General features: G+C 26.8%; 2 protein-coding genes across 2 annotated transcripts; one reads left to right on the forward strand and one right to left on the reverse strand.

Moving 5' to 3' along the window:
- Nucleotides 1-994: 994 nt before the first annotated feature.
- Nucleotides 995-11,024, reverse strand: LOC111028424 (PH-interacting protein). Its single transcript, XM_022307068.1, has 27 exons — nucleotides 10,967-11,024; nucleotides 10,801-10,859; nucleotides 10,602-10,631; nucleotides 10,476-10,535; nucleotides 8,582-8,726; nucleotides 8,427-8,519; nucleotides 8,208-8,368; nucleotides 7,977-8,153; nucleotides 7,761-7,912; nucleotides 7,328-7,660; nucleotides 7,035-7,245; nucleotides 6,760-6,972; nucleotides 6,446-6,671; nucleotides 6,234-6,317; nucleotides 6,045-6,165; nucleotides 5,744-5,906; nucleotides 5,366-5,656; nucleotides 5,102-5,299; nucleotides 4,825-5,029; nucleotides 4,600-4,758; nucleotides 4,265-4,515; nucleotides 4,043-4,194; nucleotides 3,591-3,821; nucleotides 2,700-2,883; nucleotides 2,239-2,335; nucleotides 1,941-2,171; nucleotides 995-1,881 (listed from the first exon to the last, which is right to left on the reverse strand). Exons 1-27 carry the CDS (start codon nucleotides 11,022-11,024, stop codon nucleotides 1,091-1,093), a joined length of 5,076 nt encoding a protein of 1,691 aa, XP_022162760.1. The 3' UTR covers nucleotides 995-1,090.
- Nucleotides 11,025-11,615: 591 nt separating this feature from the next.
- LOC111028425 (DNA polymerase alpha catalytic subunit) lies at nucleotides 11,616-21,316 on the forward strand. The gene is made up of 27 exons (XM_022307069.1): nucleotides 11,616-11,766; nucleotides 11,848-12,048; nucleotides 12,130-12,329; nucleotides 12,629-12,762; nucleotides 13,026-13,209; nucleotides 13,281-13,376; nucleotides 13,448-13,551; nucleotides 14,120-14,201; nucleotides 14,577-14,741; nucleotides 14,816-14,983; nucleotides 15,055-15,231; nucleotides 15,330-15,531; nucleotides 15,776-16,047; nucleotides 16,105-16,221; nucleotides 17,014-17,078; nucleotides 17,153-17,399; nucleotides 17,490-17,696; nucleotides 17,760-17,915; nucleotides 18,236-18,484; nucleotides 18,546-18,751; nucleotides 18,825-19,086; nucleotides 19,162-19,336; nucleotides 19,392-19,503; nucleotides 19,579-19,642; nucleotides 19,704-19,838; nucleotides 20,199-20,306; nucleotides 21,063-21,316. The coding sequence occupies exons 1-27, from the start codon at nucleotides 11,751-11,753 to the stop codon at nucleotides 21,270-21,272; spliced, it is 4,314 nt and encodes a 1,437-aa protein (XP_022162761.1). The 5' UTR covers nucleotides 11,616-11,750; the 3' UTR covers nucleotides 21,273-21,316.
- The last annotated feature ends 561 nt before the right edge of the window (nucleotides 21,317-21,877 follow it).

A 21,877-nucleotide genomic window follows, 5' to 3' on the forward strand; every position in this document is an offset into this window, starting at 1 on the left:
GATAATACCTATACGGTTAAATATATGTTCTTGTATACCTTTACCTATTTCAGCTGTTTTTTCATGTCAAAATTTAACTATACAAACTATTCCACAATTGTTTGGAAATAGCAAATTATAGAATATAGATACCTACAATCTACAGGTTACAATGGAATTTCCTCAAAATTAAAAATCCACTGTTTCTTTGATTTCCAAGTTGAGACTTAGGCAGATGTCACACTAGCAGCATTAACCGTGTCTGTCCAACTATTGGGTGACCATGGCATGATGGCTAGTAAAACTACCTAAATTACAAAATTGTTACGTAATGACCTACTTATAACTTGAACGTGAAGTTTAGATCTTCGAGTTTAAACACAAATAACAAAACCAAAGATGTAAAAATAGAGGTTTACCTATTAGGTATATGAATTACATTCAGGTTTATTCAGCAGTGTTTGGCAAGTTCCTTATAAAAACTCTTCTTTCAAAGTCTAATTTATAGTCAAAGCATTATCACTGAGCCTGTGCGAATGCCTATAGTTTGTATTTTATAGGTACTAATAAAATAAAAACCTAAATAATTTAAACACAATAAACATTTTAAAAAAATATAGGTGCTTTCATACTTAGTTATATATTTTAAAATTATTCTTTTAATCAATATCTTACATTTTTTCTTAAAATTGTCATAATTATTTTAAATATTAAAAACAATAAAAATAAAATTGTCAAAATATGCCTGACCAATATTATAACATAATATAATCTCAATAGCTTACATATTAATATTATAATGCAATGCATATGTCATGACTATAAAAACAGAGTTAATTGAAAATAAATCTAGATTTTCAAGACAACAATTTGAATTTCTACAATATTCAATACCATGCTAATAGATATAAAAATATAATTAGGTATTAAATGTATCCTAATGTACTAACATTATAATTAAATAATTATATAGAATGTTCATCATCAATAATCATATTTGTCTGTAGTTTTTTGTATATTATATTGACAATTTAATTTTAAAATAATATTAAAAATATTAAAACATATAATACAATTGTAAAGAAATGATAAAAGTTAACAATAATTTTTATTACCTTCGAAACAAATGTGCTTTGGCTTCTGCTGTTAATTTTCTAATCCGTCCTCTGCTACTGACAGATACTCTTATATTAACACTATTTTCTTCGTCGTCTTCTTCATCATCATCATCATTATTATCATCACTACTGCAGCTCTGATCACTGCGTTCGGTATAATTCCTTCTTTTTTTGGTCCTTAACGCTTGACTTTTATGACGGGAAGGTATTTTTTTGGAAAACTTTGGTGTAGGTTTCCAGTCATCAGCACCTTCTTCACTACTTACACCAGATACATCTAACATTTTGGCATAATCCCAACGTTTTTTCTTTCTCAAATTTCTTGTTCCTCTCTGATCAGTTTCCTCGGTGTTTATAAATCTTGATCGGGTAGCTCTAGCTCTAGTAGGTTGATCTTCCTCTTCATCATCTTCTTCATCATGAAATCTGGAAGGTTGTCTTCTAGTAATAGGGGGTACTTCAAATCTTTCTGCGCATACTGGGATTCTCCTACTGTGAGATGGTTTGGTAGGCATAACTTCATCATCACTATCATTATCATTATCTTTTGGAAGCGATTTAACTAATCGTTTTGGCCGTTGACGTTCAATAGGAGTGTACTCATCATCATCATCACTCTCATCATTATTCTCTTGTACACGGTAAGTAGATTTACGAATTCTTGACGAATGACGCCTGAGTGGTGTTTCATCATCACTTTGAACTTCTTCTTTAATATCATAACTGGTCGATGGCATATCCAATGATTTTTTTACTTTTACACGATTAGATTCACTTCTATCATCTAAAATCAATTGATTTATGAATAAAAATAAATAATTAACTCTTTATAAAAAAACTTACTATGTGCAAAACTAGTTGAAGGTTGGTTAGGATCAAACTTTATTTCTTCTTCTGATGATGATTGATCTGTAGTTTCCTCTTTAATTGTAACTCTTTTTAATCTACGTGGTCTTTTAGTTCTTAAATTAAAATCATCATCACTTTCATCTTCACTTGGGCTATTATCTAAGTCTCTTTGTCTCTTCAAGCGACATCTTCTTTGTGGACGTGAACTTAACTGACTTACTATAGCTAAATACAAAAAAACATGTATGATGATTAAAAATGTATTCAATTTGTATTAAGATATTTTACATACATGTGGGGCGTCTGGATGATTGTTTCTCCCAATTTTTAAGTATTTGAGTAATGTTCTCTTCCGACATAGTAATCATTTCTTGAGTAATTTGTTCCAACTTTAACATAAATAAATGTTTATTAGTTATAAATCATAAATATTTATTTTTGAACAATGTACTTTCCTGTTTGATTTTTTTTAATGTGATTATATGAAAATACATAAAATTTTGTTTTGTTTTCATCAAGTAATTGAGTTATAAACCCGAATAACTCGTAAATAGTTATAAAAGTATTTAATTTTATTCTGAAAATTTCTTAAACATAATATTGTTGTCAATGGGGTCGAGCATGTACCACCCACCAGTAAGTTGAGGAGTACATGGATCTCCTTGTTTGTCACTCATGGCCATCACCAAATTATAAATTTAACTTTTTTAAATGTAGAACTATCTTAACTAAATTATAATGAATAAAACATACCTTTTCATCAGGATAAAGTTGAAAATAAGTTTGTGCATTATTAAATACTCGTCTAACATCTTCACAAAAATCTAGAGGTGTATTGTAATTATCTCCACGTAAATCTTCTCGAATGGTTGTTAAATTCATTGGTGTACTAATGACTCGTTCATAATCCGGATATTTACTATAGTCAACTGGTTCTCTAAAATATTAAGTTATTTTTAATGAATATTCAACATTATTAAGTTACCCTATAATAATAGAAATTCTTTATTATTTACAATGATAAACAAAAAAGTGATTGGAATATTACACTGATAAAGTGAAACTAAGATATCCAAAATAACATTTTAAATTTAGATTAATTTATCACCTATTATTATTATACTAAGATAAAACAAAGGGAAACTTAAAGTTATCAGACTTTTGTGAACAACCATACCAGTACAATTATGATTCCATCAGCCTATAAGTAATAACTTCAAATAAATAAAAAAGGGATCATAATTTTTTTCTAATAATTCACAACTGGTATACCAATAATACTGTGTATGGATAGACACAGTAGCACAATATTTTCCCTTTGCCGATGGCAGCTGTAAAAAAAATTAACTAAATTTTTTCAAACATCCCTCGATTTGATATAAAATACCCTTCAACTGGGTTAAAACATATCTTTAAAGTATAAAAATTTTTTTGGTTTTAATAAGTTCAAGCCCTTTAACACGAGTTATTTATATCACATTATCCACTGGATCACAGTAGATCAACAGCACATGAATCGATTACTATAAGTATACTGTAAGTTATTAATGAATAAGTGCAAGTAAACAACACTAAATAAGCTAAATATTTTTTCTACAAAATTAGATTAATCATTGGTACATGCCAATAGTTTTAAACTTTTACCTGAAAGGGGTACTATTTTTTGACAACCACATAAGTTTCAAAAAATTTTTACATTCCAATTTCCAATTAAATGGCTGATTAGATTCTCGTCGACTTCTTTCTCTTAATGATCTAGGCCTTAATTTACGTGATCGATCATCGGTGAGTACATTTTTTTTTTCTTCTTCATTATTTTTATAATTTTGTAGTAACTGGCGACACAGAGAAGGAACTTCAACTGGTGAAGGAGATCTGTAAAAATGTAAGTTTTATTAAAATACAGTTGACCCTTTAGTCTTACCAATAACCCCTCAAAGATCACGAGGAACAAAATAATCGAGTAAAAAGAACATTTTGAAACATTAAATTTTAAATAAGAATGAAGTTTATTTTAGTTAACCAACGTTTTAAATAATAAATGTTTAATATATTGAAAATAAAATATTATAAATACAAAAATCTGTAAAACATACTTAATAATTTTCAATAAGATTTCAGTGATAATTTGAGCACTTCTCACTATATCGCTACCTTCTTCATTGAATTTTTCAGCATTACTTGCTACGTATCTTGCATCAAACTGTACAGCCGCTAGGCGTCTGTAAAAACGATTTTCTAATCTTGCCTAAAATTGAACATCAAATAATTGAATTAGGTTTATTATTACAGTTTTTAATATTTATAAGCTATTTTACTTTTATGATTGATAGATCGATAGGATATTCCACAATATATGCATAAGATGGATACTCTTGTATGTCCACTGGTGCAAGGAATGGTTCTGCAAGTGACATTCCCATAAGATCATGTAATCCTCTCAATATCCGGTCACAAATTAAATCTCGAGACCCACTAGGCCACTCTTTATTGCCAGACTCTGGTCGATATAATATATCTTTAATTTCTTTAGTAGTCACTGGTAATGACATACCATTTAGTGGTTCTCCTTTATTTATAATAATAACAATTAACAAACATAAATTAAGAAAAAAATAGTAAAATACATAAATATCAACTAAACAAATCATACTTTTAGGGTTTATAGGTTCCATATCCCAAGGACTTAAATTTTCCTTTTCACCATTATCCCAAAGAACTTGATAGCACAAGAAAGGTGACCGGGAAGTGCTTTGTTCAACAATTTTACCACACCACCAAGCATTATCTATCATACTTCGGAATCGTTGACCTTCAATAAATTAAAATAATTAATTACTTGAACGTGAATTTAAATATTTGAAATAAATTAACAAACCTTCTTTCCATTTTCTTGCTAATCCAGCTTCATATGTTTGTCGTAGAACTAAAAAGTCAATTACATCTTGCATATCATGGTACTTTAGGTCAAAACTGAAAGAAGTATGATCACCGTTTTCTTTCAATACAGCTAAACGCAAACCACACAAACGAGGTGGTCTAATCTCATATTTTATTCCAATTACTTTTACCATTTGAGGTTCCTAATCATTAATTGATAAATTAATATTAAATAAAATTCTATAAATATTTTAAAAATGTTCAAAATGTCTTACTTTAAGTTCTAATTCCCCCCATGGAGTAGATTGTGTTGTTTTTAATTTATAAACTTTTTTAGCTTCAACTGCTTCCAAATATAAATTATAACCTTGTTCAAAAAACATTAAAATATCACCCATTTGAGGACAATAAGGTGATTTTTTTGGTAACACTTCTGAAAACCATTCAGAAGGTCTATATATTTCTGGAACATCCTAATAATAAAAATAATATAATATATAAAACTATGGAAAAAAATTGTTTGAACATTTAACATTTACCTTTTGTACTTTTCGAGGAGGCACTGTTTTAGGTCCTTCATGTGGAGATGACGGAGGTGACGGAGATGAAGGCGGAGTAGTAGGTCTCTTAACACGACGTCTTCGATGTTGAGTACGTTTAGGGGGTTCAAGATTGGTGCCACTATCAGCCACCCAATCAGAATATTCTGAACTAGTACCACCAGAATCACTATCTGTCAATGATTCAACTTTTCCATCTGAACCAATTCCATCTGTATAATCAGCATCTTCCTCTTCAGATTCTTCAGGATTAGATGATGATCTATTTTCCTGAAATAAAATTTAAATAATAGTATTAATATTTTGGCTGCTTGAACACAATATTGAATTTAATGAAAATATAATTATTTAATTAACCTGTGGATCATTTTCTACATTAGTTGCTCTAGTACTATATGAATGTTTTGCTTGAGGCTTCTTTTTTGGCTTAACAGATAAAACTTGTGGCTTTTCATCAACTACTAGTGGTTTATCACTTTCTAAAGTAAACTCTTCTTCTTCCATAACTCCCAACATTTTTCTGGAAAAACATTTTTTAATGTATAATACATATTTATTAACAAAATGTTATATATACTGTTAAGTTTTTAAGGACACTGATAATACAATAATCATGCTTGTATAAAAAAGACCTTTAAAACTTTCATTATAAACATACATTCGGTTTTGAATCTGATCCATTATTGATGGTTTTAATGGCTTACAAATAATTCTTGGTCTATTTTCAAATGAAAATGAACTACTATTTTGTTCTACTGATGGATGTAAACTAATAACTCCTAAAGATGTAATAATGTTCATAATATTAATGTTAATATATTATACAAAATAACAATTTTGTACATACTGGACTGATTAGGTGAATTGTTAGATAAATGCTCAACAGTGTTCATGTTAGCAGTTCCTCGAATTCCAATAACTTCAGTTCGGCCTAAAAAAAAAATATTACCAACATTTTCGTGTTTTAAATTTTGAACAAAGCCAGGAATGTAATGATTTTACAATTGAGGTGTATTTTTACTGAATGTTTGAAGGCGAAATGAAATTATGGTTACTAACCCAGTTCGTTAATTATTACATCTGCCACTAATTGTAAGAGACCTTCATTTTCTTTTCCAGGAACTAGTTTTTGAATTTCAGGAGGATAAGGCGAACCATCAGAGTCAACCAAAAATGGAGGAGGCATTAAATGTGGTTCCATGTTAGTTTGTTCATCTAATACGGAATGATCTGCTGCCCGTAACAATGGTCGATAATCAGTATGAAAAAATACTTCATATGGAACCTAGAACATATTTATTATTTATTATTACTGAAAATTATAATAACTACCGAATAAGGTAAAATATAATTATTTTGATAAAATAATATACTTTTCTGTAGGGTGAAGGTATTCCTAATCCATAAGTTAATAAATGACCTTGTGAATCGGTCACTGAAAACATTGTCCCATCTGGTGACCATTTAGCATCATATAATGCAGCAAAACCTTGACCTTCAATAGAATTCTGAAATGATACCAATACTTCTCCACTTATAATATTCCATACAAATATCTTGCCATCATGACCAGCACTCAACAAAATCTGAAGTAAAATAAATGTGTTAACTTTTAAATATGTTATAATACAGAGGAGCCCGTACAAACCTTAGAATGAAATGGATGTGATTCTAAAACATATACTTCTTTTTTATGTCCAGTCATAACTTGTAGAAGTTCAGTTGTAAATGAATCCCAAACTTTTATAGTCATGTCTGTACACGCAGTAATAATCCAACGATCACTTTGATCCCAACATAAGTATGTTACAGATGGTTTAATTTGCTTAAGTTCTTCATCAGATTTTTTTTCCACAAGACTATAAATTATTTTATATTTTTTTAAATTGTTTTTCTTAAAAATATGTTTTAAATACTAATATATACTTTGCTTTAACTAACTTTTTTTTTAACTTTGTTGTCATGTGCAATGTTTTATACTTCCACTCTTGATTTTTGTAAGCCCAAATTAAAGCTGTTCCATCTTTTGAGCCAGAACTAAATCGTAAACCACTATGAGCCCACTGTATAGAGTCAACAGTATCAGAATGAGCTTCGACTTCCATTAAGCGCACTGGAGCTGATGCATCTGGTGAAGGGGGTGTCATTTTGTACACTCTGACATTATGGTCAGCACTACCTGTAGCAAACATTACACCTCCAGCTGAAAAAGCACCACAAAGTATTTTGGCGCTACCAGGTCGCATACGCTCATTATAAACAGTTAAGTTAGATCTGTAAGAGTAAAAATAAATGTTTAGTATCATATCAAACAAATAAATATAAATACATTGCAATTAAAAAACTTCAAAGATAAAATAATTTAACAACTCACTCAAAAATTGTATTTCCATTATTAGATCGAAATGGCCAAAACACAACTGAACCATCAGTACTAGTAGAAGCTATATAACCAAGTCCGTTAAATGTTTGAGGGCAAAAATTCACAGTTACAATCATACTGGCGTGTGCTACGATATGAGCAATCTAAATAAAGCAATCAAATTTGTGTTCATATATTTTTATTTAAAAACTTATTATTATAACTTACTGGTCTAGCTGTTTGAAGACACCAGACTCTCAATACTTTATCCATACTTCCAGCTGCAATTAATGTGGCTTGAGTGTTGATTGCTATATCTGTTATTTCAGCACTAGCCCCTCTCAATGTTGATAAAAGTCTTCCAGTATTAGCCTCCCACAATTTAACTAAATAATCATCAGCTCCCTAAAATAAATAAAAATGTTAAATCATATAAAATTGTATTTACATTTAACATACAGTAGCTATATATCTTCCAGTCGTATCAAAGCAGACACAGTAAACAGCAGTCAAATGGCCAAGAACTCGTCCATGAAATTCCACATTTGAAAATTTGGATACAGGAAGTAAATATCTTTTATCTACTGAACCAGACGTTTCACGACCAAAAAGCACTTTAACTGAAAAATATAATTTAAGTAAATAAATGGGACAGATGTGTTGTTAATAAATAGTTACCAATGTTTTGACCTCGAATATGTAAAGGAGGCAATGGCAAAGCATTATGTTGCCGTGTAACACAATCGGCAAGTGAAAGGTATTTACGTTTTTCTAAAACACAGAAAAGCATTTTAAATACTTATTCAAATAATGTAAGTTTATGAACAATGTACTTTGTGTATTAACAAGTGAAAAGCTTCCTTTTCCAAGTAATGAGAAAACCACTGGTACTGAGGATTTTTCATAGTTGCTTAATAATCTGATGCGTTTACAAATGTCTAACAAGTGATTGGATTTAATATGATTATACTTTCTTTCCTAAAAAAAAATATCAAAAGTAGTATAGAAAATAATTTTTCTTTCTTATTATAATATGTTTGCTATCACAAAACCTATTTAACTATGATTGATGATCATAAAACTGTTTAAAAAAAATCATTTATGATTTAATATAGAAAAATAATACATTGACAAAATTAATTTACTCCAAAAATTGTTGATTTTAAGACTCTAAAAAATAAACTACTAGACATAGATAAATATTTTTTACCATCAAAATTGTTCTTATAAATAGATTTACGAGTTGGCTATTTTGAAATTTTCCAAAAAAATTTGAATCAAATATTAAAAATGTGATTTTTAGTTTCAAGAAATAAAAATGAAAAAATGTATACTACACTATTATATAAAAATATAATTTTTTTTAAATATTTATTATAACAAAAGTTATTGGATTAGTCATATACTTATACTACACTCTGTGCAATATAATGAAAAGTGATCATTATGTAAATAGTTCAAATATGTAACTACATTTATCAAATTTTTTAATAATTAATGATATTATTTTTAAGCATTAATTTAAATGATTTTAGTAGAAATGAAATATATTAATTATAATTAAAATAAACAGTATTTTTATTTCAAATCTAATAAGCTCAAGTTTATTTAATATTTTTTATACAAACATATGTGCACATAAAAAACAATGGTTTAATTCCCCCTTAAAATATTTAATTTTGAACTTATAATACCTACATATATTAAAAAACTGTGTTTATATAATTTTTGGTTAATTATGAAATATATATGAGAAACTTTGTACTAAATTATCAAATCTTAGATATAGAAAAATTTTTTTAATGAATCTAATACAAAATAATTAAAAATTGATTTTGTAAAATTTCTAACAGACACTCATAAAAACTTTAGCATAAACTCTACTCCTTTTTTGACCTAGTGAAAAATTGTTCAACGATAATTTTAAAAAAAACTAATAAAAATAGAAAATGGCTTAAGTCTAAGACTAAAAATAGCTCAAAAAGAGCAAAAATATTTGAAAATGTTGTGTTATGTAAAAAATACTAATACAGAAGAAGCCGCTTTTAAGAAGCATTTTTGGACCAAGATTGGACCAGATTGGTTTCATTTATTATAAAAAAAATGTATAATTTTAAATGAGTGAAGCAACAAGTGAAAACCACTAGAGATATTTTTTTTGTAATATGTAACAACTTATAAACAAACATAACTTCAAAAATGATTTCAGTAGCTTCTGACAATATAATCAAAAAAAATTTCATAAATTTAGGAAGCCTGATTAACTGGGTTGAATAATAAAACATTACGATTAAACGGTAATTAAAATTTGTAATAATTATCTAGATTATCATGAATTTCATTAAGTGTAGATACATTACTACACTCTTTGAATTTGTTGATACTTAAGGATTAAGATTATATTAAAATAAATAACATTTTATAATGAGATTTTGCTTAGCTTTATATTCATTAGTTATAAAATATATTTTAAATTATTGTTGAGCCACATGTGTAGTTAAAAAATTAATGATTGTATATACTATATTTAATGAAATTCATAAATTTTAACAATTGATATAATACTTATAATTATAAGTAGGTATATCTATTTTGAAGACCTTAAAAACTTTAATTATCAAGTTTTTTTTTTGTCATACTGCTGGTAAAATATATTTGTTTCTATTACTTTGTTATAGTATGTTTTTTTTATATTGTATGAATATTTTAAATAATAATATATAATACCAGTTCATCAAACGTTTGATGGTTTTCTTCTCCTAAAAAATCGATACGTGTTGGTAGGATCTAAAAATAAAATACATCTTTACTGAAAATACAACTATAATATAATTGTTCTAAGTCATATCTTACATTTGATTCGTTCAAATCCAATTTAAGTGCCTGTGAAAAAAATAAAATAAATAAATACACAGAATCACCAAAAAAGGGAGTAAATATTAACACCTAATGTTAAGAATTAGTTGGTGTTTTAACTATAAATGCTTTACATACATAACAATCCAATTGTTTTTAGATTAAATAATTAAAAATACTTATGTTAATATCTTACTTCAAAAGCATTTTTAAATTGACTATCCTTCAGAAACTTGGCAATCAAAAAGAACAATTCTACAATTAAATAAATTGCTATAGTTATTATATTGTCCAAAATAAAAATAAGACATATATTTGTAATTTACGTAGAATTATTTAAAAAATATTTTATTATATCTTACCAGATTTAATACTGTCGTTTTCTCCTTGCATTATTTCAGATGGTTTATCCAAATCCATGACTTTGAACCATTTATAGTGAAGTTTTGTTTAAATCTTTATCACAATATATTATGTCAATAGGTAGTTGATGATCGAAAACACTAAATATTAAAACATCAAGTTGGAAAAAAAATCCTTCAGGAAGTATCATCAAAATATGTACATTCTTCAATGGACCATGATGATCTGAAATTCTAAAATGTCGAGTATAGAACTACAATACATTGAAAATGGACAATAGGTGTCAAACCCAAAAAGGTAAGTACAAAACCGAATACTCAACTATTACTATATAATGATTAATTATGGTTAATGATAAACATTGTACATCATAAACAAACATGCATATCACAAGTAATAGTATCGATATCTCTTCAGTAGTTCAGTCTGTGGTATCACCGTCCATTCGAAATAATATTTTTTAGATATTTTCCATTTTGTATCATTAACCGTGGTTATTCTTTGTACTAAAAAATAATATTGGTTAATCTGCTTATTGGCGGGAAATCCTAAATTATTTTAGGTTATGTTGTGTTTTTATTGTATAATATCAATATTATGAATAATACTTTTTGCAATTAATTTTATTATTTACGGACATTTATTTAGTTTTTACCAAGTATAAATTTTATAAATTTGAATTATTATTAAAAAATACATATTTTATTTACCTACTAAATGCCAACAGTTAAAAATATTATCCACTGTAAATGAATGAATGATTTTGCTTAATTAATTTCAAAAATGAATGATAATCCAGGTAAGTTTAATTTACTTCGGAAAAGGCAATTCGTGGATGTATGTAGTATAATATAATATTTATAATTTACATACTTAATAGAGACATCAAGACCTAAACGTCAAAAAGCTGGGCAAACAAGTCGTTTTGAAGCTTTAGCGAAATTGAAAAAGCTCAAATCTGATGGAACTAAGCATAAATACGAAGTAGAACCAATGAAAAATGTTTATGAAGAAATTTCAGAACAAGAATACACTGATAGAGTTGTTAAACGACAACAGGATAATTGGATTGTTGATGATTGTAAATAAATATTATTTAATTTACAAATGCATCTCATATTTAGTATAAAATGTATTCTAATATTAAATTGTTTTCTGCTAGTTGATGTTGATGGATATGTTGAAGATGGAAGAGAAATTTTTGATGATGATTTGGACGAAGAATCTATTGTCAAAGAAGAAAAAAAAGGAAGAGGTAAAAAAAGAAGTAGAGCTGATAAAAGTTTTGATGAAGATCATTCCTCTTCAAATAGGGATATCCAGAAAATGTTTGCTAATATGCCTATAAAAAAAAAAAAAGAGGTACATGTATTAAATATTTTTAATTTTAGCATGAAATATGTGTCAAATGACACTAAACTACTGTAATAGTTTCTGCTGCACTTAGCATTTGTCAACCTTTTAATCCAAGAACTTCTTTGTATTTGATTACTTTTTTTATTTGTTTAAATTTATACATGCTTCTAAAAATACCTTTATTTAGAGTCAATTGTAATCCTTCATCCAAAACATAATGGATTTATTACACAATTATTATTTTAAGTATATCTTGTGTAAAATGTATTTTAATATTCCAATTTTAAATGTATTCATTCACTAAGGTGCCAGTTAATTTAAACGAAGATGATATTCTTGATGATTTAATTCAAGAATTGGATAAACCAGGAATTACGAAGACTCCACGATTAGTTCATAATAAAGTTTCAGAAAAAATAAAAAGAGAAAGTCAAACCAGGTAGAGTATATTAATAATAATAATATTAATGATCATAATTATTTTTTAAATTGAAGTAAATTGTTATAATTTTTAGTATCAAATTGAATTTAAAAATTGTCTAATTACTTTCTTGTATGTGCTCAAACATTGGCCATATATTAAAATGTATTTAAGGTATAGGACAAATCTATCTAAGAATAAAGTTAACAATATAAAATCCACAGACCCTTACACAAACTAATTATTAAGTTTAAAAAAAGTTGAATATTAATGTTTTATAGAGGATATTTAGAATCATTTTCTACTGTGCTAAAATCTCCTCGGACACCTGTTAATAACATCATTATAAAAACAGAAAATGCTGATGAAAACATAGAAAGTCAAAGTTCTAAATTAAATAATTCTGATGATGTGAATAAAAACAATTTTCAAGCTAAGGAACTAAGCCCAGAACCAATAAAAAAAGTAATTGAATTGTTGTTGCCCATAAGATTCAAATTAGTAATATGAATCAACATTTTTTATTTAACTTTCAGTCTGTATCGATAACCGAAAATCCCATAAAACAAGAATTATTTGATGAAAGTATGGATGACTGTATTGAAGATTTTGATTTTGAAGAAGCTATCCAGGTATACATAAAATAACAAATTAATATACACAAATATGTTTCAAATTATAAATAATCCTTCAATGTATTTAGGCAGAAAAAAGTTTTATGGAACTTTCAGAGTTAAATGTGAAAAAAGAGTTGACAAAAACAGAAATTAAAATTGAATTTGAAGAGACCAAGTGGCCCATTGAAAAGTAATGTTATTTTCTTGATTTTTAAATAATTTGTAATTTATGTATAATTTTAATTTTACGAAGAAAACCCCTAATTTACTTTTTGAGAAATAATTATTAGAAGAACCTCACTTTACTAAAATTAAGAATAAATGTCTTTAACATTTCTTTCTACAATAGAAAATGGTGGTATACACTGATGATACAAACATCCCTCATCATACTATACTAATTTGGAGAGTGAAAAAGCCTCAAACCTATTCGATAATTTCAATGTGATATTTATTTTAAATTAAATATTAATTACCTTAGATAATATTATTAGTGTTACATTATTATTACAACAATACTTAAATACATGTTTATATTTTGTATAACTATCTGTATTAAAAATAAAGTTTTCTCCTTACTAGTTTGAACCTCATAAGCAATTAGAATACTTGATCCATTTTTTTAAAATACTCTCGATTTTGTTTAATTGATAGTTTATGCCCTTTGACAGATATATATTTAAATAAACAAATTAATTTAAATCATACAAATAAAAACGTTTAACTATAATAATATTTATTTAATTAAAATTAAATAGTGTTCAAGAGGAAGAACAAGTTGCTTTACCACATGATATTTCTTCTAAACTGCCTCTAACATCAGATAAGAATGGAACTCAAGTTTGTCATTATTTTTATTCATATTTATACAATATAATACAGTGCGCATCATTTAATATTAATTAAATCATTGTCTTTAGTCATACTCATTTAACAGGGACTAATGCAGGAAAATAATTTGGAGTGGGGGGGAGGTTTGAAAAATGCTTAAATATTCATAAATGTTATACTATTCACACTGTATTGTCTACACTATTTTCTACATTAGTTGGGGGGGGGGTCCCCCCCACCGCAATGTAATCTAAATATGAATAATTTTAAAAGTGAATATTAAAATACCTTTTCAATTAATTGTATTAAGTGATATTCACTGTATTAACTCATTACTTTAAATTATTTATTAGTTATATAACAATTTGGATGATTTAATTTTAGGTTTTTCGTTTTTTTTACTTGGATGCATTTGAAGACGTTTTCAAACAACCTGGGGTTGTATTTCTTTTTGGCAAAGTAAAGCCTGTTAATTTTGATACATATGTAAGCTGTTGTGTAGTAGTTAAAAATATTGAAAGAAGAATGTTTCTACTTCCAAGAAATACAGTAAGATCTAACTTGAAATTTTAAAGTATTAATATTAATTAAATTACTTTTTAATATAATGTATATTGATACAGACATCTGACAATGAAGAAGTTAAAATGGTTGATGTATATAATGAATTTAATAATCTCACTGACAAATATCAAATACAAAATTTTAAATCACGCAAAATTACTAAAAAATATGCATTTGACCTACCTGATGTTGCAGATGAAAGTGAATATTTGGAGATAAGATATTCTGTAAGTAAATATTTATATACATATTTAATAACTATCTTCATTAATATATATGTACGTTTTCATATATCTAGGCTTCCCATCCACCTTTGCCTGAAGACTTAAGTGGTAAAACATTTAGCAGAGTATTTGGTACAAATACTTCATTCTTAGAGCTTCTGCTTTTAGATCAAAAGATTAAGGGACCTTGTTGGTTGGACATAAAAATTCCTCAACTTTCAAATAATCCCATGAGTTGGTGCAAAATTGAGGTATATAATATAATGTGTATATGTATGCATGTTGATACATTAAATTTCTCCTCATTTTGCATTTCACCAATTAATGATTAATAAATTATATTTTATAGGTATTGTGTTCAGATATGAAAAATATACAATTAGCACCCACTGCTTCACCACCGCCAATAGTCATAATGACTTTAAATCCAAGAATTACATATAATAAAAAAACAAAACAAAACGAAATAATAATTTTAAGCTGTTTGGTGCATACACATTTCCCAATAGATCAAGCTCCACAGACTCATCTTCATAATCAGTTCTTTTGTGGTGATTAAAATTATATTACATTGTATTAAATATAATTACTTATACTATTTTACTTCCTAGTAAATTGTTTTACTTTTAAATCACACTTTATCATTATAAAAGTCTGAATATTCAAAATTATTATTTAACTTTTTTAAGGCAATTATTTGTTTTTTTTATATATAAAATGAATAAATTAAAAATTAACTTTAATATAGTTTAATACTACTTCTATAAAATTTATTTATTATCATTTTTAAATTAGCAATATCACGCCCAAGTAACATTCCCTGGCCGCTCCGATATCAAGAAGAATTAAAAAAATGTGGAGATCCTTCTAAAATTATTAAAATGGATTCAGAACGAGCATTACTTACTTTTTTTCTTGCTAAGTTATCCAAAATTGATCCAGATATGATAATTGGACATGATATATGTAGTTATATATTATCAACGCTTGTGGGTCGTTTAGAAGCTAATAAAATTCAAAACTGGTCAAAAATTGGTCGTCTTCGCAGAACTTTATTTCCCAAAAAAGTAATTATAATATATAAATTACACATCAACATATTAATTACTGGTATTAATTTTTAGGGGAAATTTATGAGCGAAAAGAGTGTCCTCAGTGGCAGATTGATTTGTGATACTCAAATTTCTGCAAAAGAATTGATTAAAGCAAGAAGTTATGATTTATATTCGTTATCCGAACAGGTATATTGTGTTGTTAAATGAATAATTAATAATAATGTTAAGGTTCTGAGCTAAGCAAGGAAACAGTTAGTTTCACAGTGATGTTTGTTTTTTCTTTATACATTTTTGGAACGTTCAATATCGCCTTAGACTATAAAATAGTAATGTAGTTTTGTGATTCATTTAGCTATGATGGGCTTATTAGTTATCGTTAATAATCATCCAAAGTTCAAAATAACATATATATTTTGTATGTTTATCTTTATAATTTTAGTTTTTATTTCTTACTCTAATATAAATTTAAAACTGACACTATCGTGTACATTTTCTCTATATTTTTAATTTCTTGATAGTTTAATGTGTTTAAACTCATTTTTTTGCTTTTGCTATTTACATTTAAAATATAGTGGGCAGATAAGGTACATGTTGGTTACGGATAAGTTTTGTTATTATCAAGCTATATTAAACATTGAAGGTAGTTCTAGACAAGAATAACTATTCGGTGATTTAATCAACATGAAGTTGAGCCCAACCTTTCCTTGATGTACATTATGCTTATGAAATAATTAAAAGTTCAATAATTATAATTAAGAATATTTGAAATAACACCATATAATCATTAAATACTAATTAGGTGCTCTTTTCTCCAAATCATTTTTAATGTTTGATGATTTTTTATCATTGATGTACAATTTTAAATAATGTTAATGGTAAATTTTGCATAAGAGCGAGGTTAGTTAGACATGTGTCAAACACCTCACCCTGTTTATTTCTGTTCTGTGTTCTTATATCATTATTGATTTTAATTTGTAGATTCTTAATGTCAAAGAAAATGAACATTTTAATTTATCTGATGATGAAGTCAGTTATATGTATTGGTATGTTTCTAGAATAAATTAATATTTTTTGAAAAATAAGACTAAAGAATATGTATTATAATTTTTATTTACAGTTCAGCTGTATCTTTGATGCAACTGATCAAATTTACAATTATGGATACATCATGCATAATGCGACTTATGTGTCAAATGAATGTACTGCCTTTAGCACTTCAAATAACCAAAGTCGCCGGAAATTTACTATCCAGAACCCTAATTGGTGGCCGTGCAGAAAGGAATGAGTATCTATTATTACATGCCTTTAATGAAAAAGGTTATATACTACCCGATAAACAATATAAAAAAAGATCAGTGAATAAAGTAAATAGTTTTTTTTTAAATATTTGTTCATTTTTTATATATTTATTATTTATTATTTATTTTTTTAAATATTTTTATCAATTTAATTAGAATGAAGACAATGTAGAAGAAGAGAATACTAAAAAAAATGGCCGTAAAAAAGCTCAATATTTAGGAGGTCTTGTACTTGATCCAAAAATTGGCTTTTATGACAAAATGATATTATTAATGGATTTCAATTCACTTTATCCAAGTATAATTCAAGAATACAATATTTGCTTCACTACAGTTAGCTTTCGAACATTGGTTTCTCAAGAGGTTCATATAAATTATACTACTAAATATTATGTTAAATTTATTAACACATATTTTAAAAATTAGAGTGATGATGAAATAGCTGAATTATTAAAGTTAACTCCAAATCAAGCCGTTGCTCGTGGAATTTTACCTGCTGAAATTAAGTCGTTGGTGGATTCACGAAGAGAAGTAAAGAAGTTAATGAATGATCCAAAAATATCTGCTACACTAAAGGAGCAGGTGATTTAGTTTAATTTTACTATCTAAGTAATTCAATTTTAACATAACATAACATAACAATGGTGTCGTCAGGCGTCAGTATTTGATAATTTAGTTTTATTGCTTTGGTCTACAAGTATATTTTATAGAGATGAAAAATGTATCGTTCATGTACATAATACTAATAGGTTTCTTAACTTTGGAGCTACTCAATTAATAATTCCAATACAATTGAGACAAAAAAGGATTTATAGATTGTATTTATAAATATTTAATTGAAGACTAAAATGTAAATAACATATGAAACTAGGTATGTGTTTTAAATAATATTTTTGTTACAGTATAATTTGAGACAAACTGCATTAAAACTTACTGCCAATAGTATGTATGGATGTTTGGGATTTACTCATTCCCGTTTTTATGCTAAGCCATTGGCTGCATTAATTACCGCTAAAGGAAGAGAAATATTAATTAGCACTAAAGCATTAGTTGAAAAACTATCATTTGATGTTATTTATGGAGATACAGATTCATTGATGATCAATTCAAACTGTGTTGACTATGATCAAGTTATGAAAATTGGTTTTAAAGTGTGTATTTCATATTATTTCCTTTTTTTCTCATTTTTAAATATGTATTATTTGATGTTAGATTAAAGCTGAAGTCAATAAAATGTACAAACAAGTGGAATTAGATATTGATGGAATTTTTAAATACATGTTGTTATTAAAAAAAAAAAAATATGCTGCTATTTCTATATCAAAACTTCCCTCTGGTGAATTTGTAACTAAGGAAGAGATCAAAGGGTTGGATATTGTGAGAAGGGATTGGTCACAACTATCACAAGAAGCTGGACGGTAAAATTAATCTTTTTGTTCATCTGTATTAATAATAACACAGTTGCTAATTATAAATAATTTATTAATATAGATTTGTCTTGAGACAAATATTATCTGATCAGTCTCCTGAAGAAAGAGTATCGAATATTTGTGCTCAATTAGAAAAACTTAGAGTCGATTGTGAGGGTAATAATGTTCCATTGGGACTTTTGGCCATCAGTAAAACATTGACCAAAGCACCTCAAGATTATTCAGATTCTAAAGCATTACCACATGTAGCCATTGCTCAACGGCTTAACAAACAAAGTATTAAATTTAGACAAGGTGATACTGTGTCTTATGTGGTTTGTGAAGTAAGTTTACTTTTTTATTGCCAATGATAAATTGATTGAGAAACTGTAGTTAAAAATATCTGTTTTGATTGATAGGATGGAACAAATTTTGCATCAAATCAAAGAGTTTATCATGTAGATGAGCTAAAAAACAATACTTCGTTAAAAATTGATTTCAAGTATTATTTATCTCAACAAATACATCCAGTGATAATGAGACTATGTGCACCATTAGAAAACATTGATGCTAAAATGATTGCTGAATATTTAGGTTTGGTTGTAGATACCTTATGTTTTTGCAAATAAAAATTTTTTTTTTTAAATAGGTCTTGATCCTGCTCAGTACCAAAATCAAAGGACTAAGACAATCTATGAGAATTCACTTGAAGAAAATGCAATTGATTTGGATGATGCAACAAGATTTAGTAGTTGTGATCCGTGAGTACAATTCTTAATGTGTATATCAATATTATTTTATGTTGAACTAATTAATGTTTAAAACCATTAATCTAGATTTAAATTCAAATGTCTTGGCTGTAACACTGAAGTAGAAATTATCGCACCAGCAATCAAAACGGTATTATTTAGATTATTATTTATCTCATTCAAAAATGTATTATTATGATTTATTATTTTAGGCTAATGGTAAATTACAATTTTCCTTAGAAAATTGTTCTAATTCAGAATGTTATATTTCACCATATAAATTTATTGGAATGTTGGAAAATACTTTATGGTCAGCCATAAGAAAACATACAATAAAGTTTTATAAGGTAATTAATTGTTGTTTCCATTTTATTTTATGATATTCTATGTACAGTGAAACTTCCCAATAGCGGATGTTTTAGAACCCTGGACATTTATAAAACACAAACGATTACTACAACATTACAACAACATGAAATGATTATGATTTAAATATTGATTGTCTTGACAGCCAATGTTTCATCTATTTTGTTATTTAGTGTTTTAAACACACACACTTTATTAATTTCAAACATTTACCCCCTCTGAATAGCAGACAAAATTTCAATGACTGATAGTGTCTGTTACTTAGAGGTTTTACTGTATATAATATGTATGTGTGTGTTTGCGCATTGCTAAACTATAATTTAATTAAATTAATTTTTTAGAGTCAGTATGTATGTGACGAAAACACTTGTGATTATAAAACCAAATATATTCCTCGAACAAGTGACGAAGTTTGTATACAATGTGAATCAGGAACGTTAAAAAAAGAAGTAAGAATCTCAGTTAATATTTATTATCTTACTTGTTTGTGGTTTATGTACTAAGAATTTGCAACATTTTCAAGTATCATAGTCTTGATAACTTGAAACTTATTACCATATCATTCCCTCTTAACATATTTTTTAATACAGCCAACTCTCAATTATCAGCGGTCTTCCTTAAAACTATCTACAGTACTAAAAATAGTGTTTATGTAGGTACAATAAATGTTTTTGTGAAAAAATAAATGTAAATGTTATTTATAGTAAATTAATGTTTAAAAAAAGATAGAATGTGTACATCTAATCTTCTTTAAATACTATTTAATATTTCATAGTTTAATTTTTTAACCATATAATAATATAATTAATGTTTCAACTCGTATTTTGTGGATTAACCGCATAATTTGATTATACATAGTTGCCCCCTCCCCCCTCTGTTCTACTGATAATGGAGAGTTAACAGTATAAAAAGTGAAATTCAAACTTTCCTCTGAACCCAGGCTCGAAATGTTACATAATCTTAAATATTATATTTGCGTCATCAAGTAATAATACAATTTGATTGTTCAGTATAAAATATATTTAAACACTTTTACTTGGTATAATTTAAACCATATAATCATCTTAAAATAATCTGAAATCGTTATTTATTGTTTTTTAATAAATTATCAATCATGATATTATGTTTTTCCCTTCAGTAAAAATGTATTTATTTGCTTAATGAATGAATGATAAATTAATTTGATGTATATTTTATATTTTTAGTATTCAGTCGGCCAGTTATTGTTTCAATTAAGATATTACCTGTTTTTATTTGACATTGACAAAGTATTGCTCAGAAACAGGGAGATACAATTAGCTACTGAGGATCCATTATATATAGCTTATAGCAGATTAAAAGCTAAAGTTCAAAAAGTGCTTAAACATCATGATTTCTACTATGTTAACTTAAAACAAATATTCGGACAATATTAGTTAATATTACATTTTGTATAATACATTATTTACTTATTTTATTATTATTTAGTATAGTTACTATATCTAATATCTATTATTATTATACTTTTATCATAAAACCCAAAAATCCGTTTAATATGCTTATCATTATTTAATTTTAATATATTTTCAAGCACACAATTGTACAAAACACATTTTTATTTTAGTAAATAAATTGTATACAGTGTTCATATTTTTACAAAACATATATAAACTTAAATAACAAAATACTTACATCAATTGTATTATTTATAATCTAGTATAAATTATAATAGCAATTAATTACATAATAGGAAATATTAAACTGTAGAATATGTATAGTAAAATTTATTCATCTGGGACAATCGATTTATGGGTTAATTTACCGAGTGCACGCTTTTGATACTTTTTCTTTTATCACACCAGCCTCTATACCTACATTGTGATCGTTTTTCCAATATTTCATAATTATGATTTTATGAATTTCAATATTAGGACAATTATATTGTGACATTGTGGATCATCAACTATAGTCTTGCCTAAGAGTAAGCTCAGACGAAGACCAATTTTATGTCAGGTACAGTCAGTCAACACTACTCAATTAA

The sequence above is a fragment of the Myzus persicae genome, unplaced genomic scaffold, assembly GCF_001856785.1.
Source record: "Myzus persicae strain clone G006 unplaced genomic scaffold, MPER_G0061.0, whole genome shotgun sequence".
In the NCBI taxonomy this organism is placed as follows: Eukaryota; Metazoa; Arthropoda; class Insecta; order Hemiptera; family Aphididae; genus Myzus; species Myzus persicae.

Excerpts from the sequence above, each read along its gene's own strand:
- LOC111028424 (XM_022307068.1), bottom strand. The coding sequence starts at position 11,024 with ATGGATTTGGATAAACCATCTGAAATAATGCAAGGAGAAAACGACAGT. Across the intron at positions 6,318-6,445 it reads TGTAATAATTAACGAACTGG|GCCGAACTGAAGTTATTGGA; the intron begins GTTAGTAACCAT and ends TTTTTTTTTTAG. Across the intron at positions 2,336-2,699 it reads AACTTTATCCTGATGAAAAG|TTGGAACAAATTACTCAAGA; the intron begins GTATGTTTTATT and ends TTTATGTTAAAG.
- LOC111028425 (XM_022307069.1), top strand. Across the intron at positions 12,763-13,025 it reads AAAAGAGAAAGTCAAACCAG|AGGATATTTAGAATCATTTT; the intron begins GTAGAGTATATT and ends AATGTTTTATAG. Across the intron at positions 19,087-19,161 it reads TGTCTTATGTGGTTTGTGAA|GATGGAACAAATTTTGCATC; the intron begins GTAAGTTTACTT and ends TTTGATTGATAG.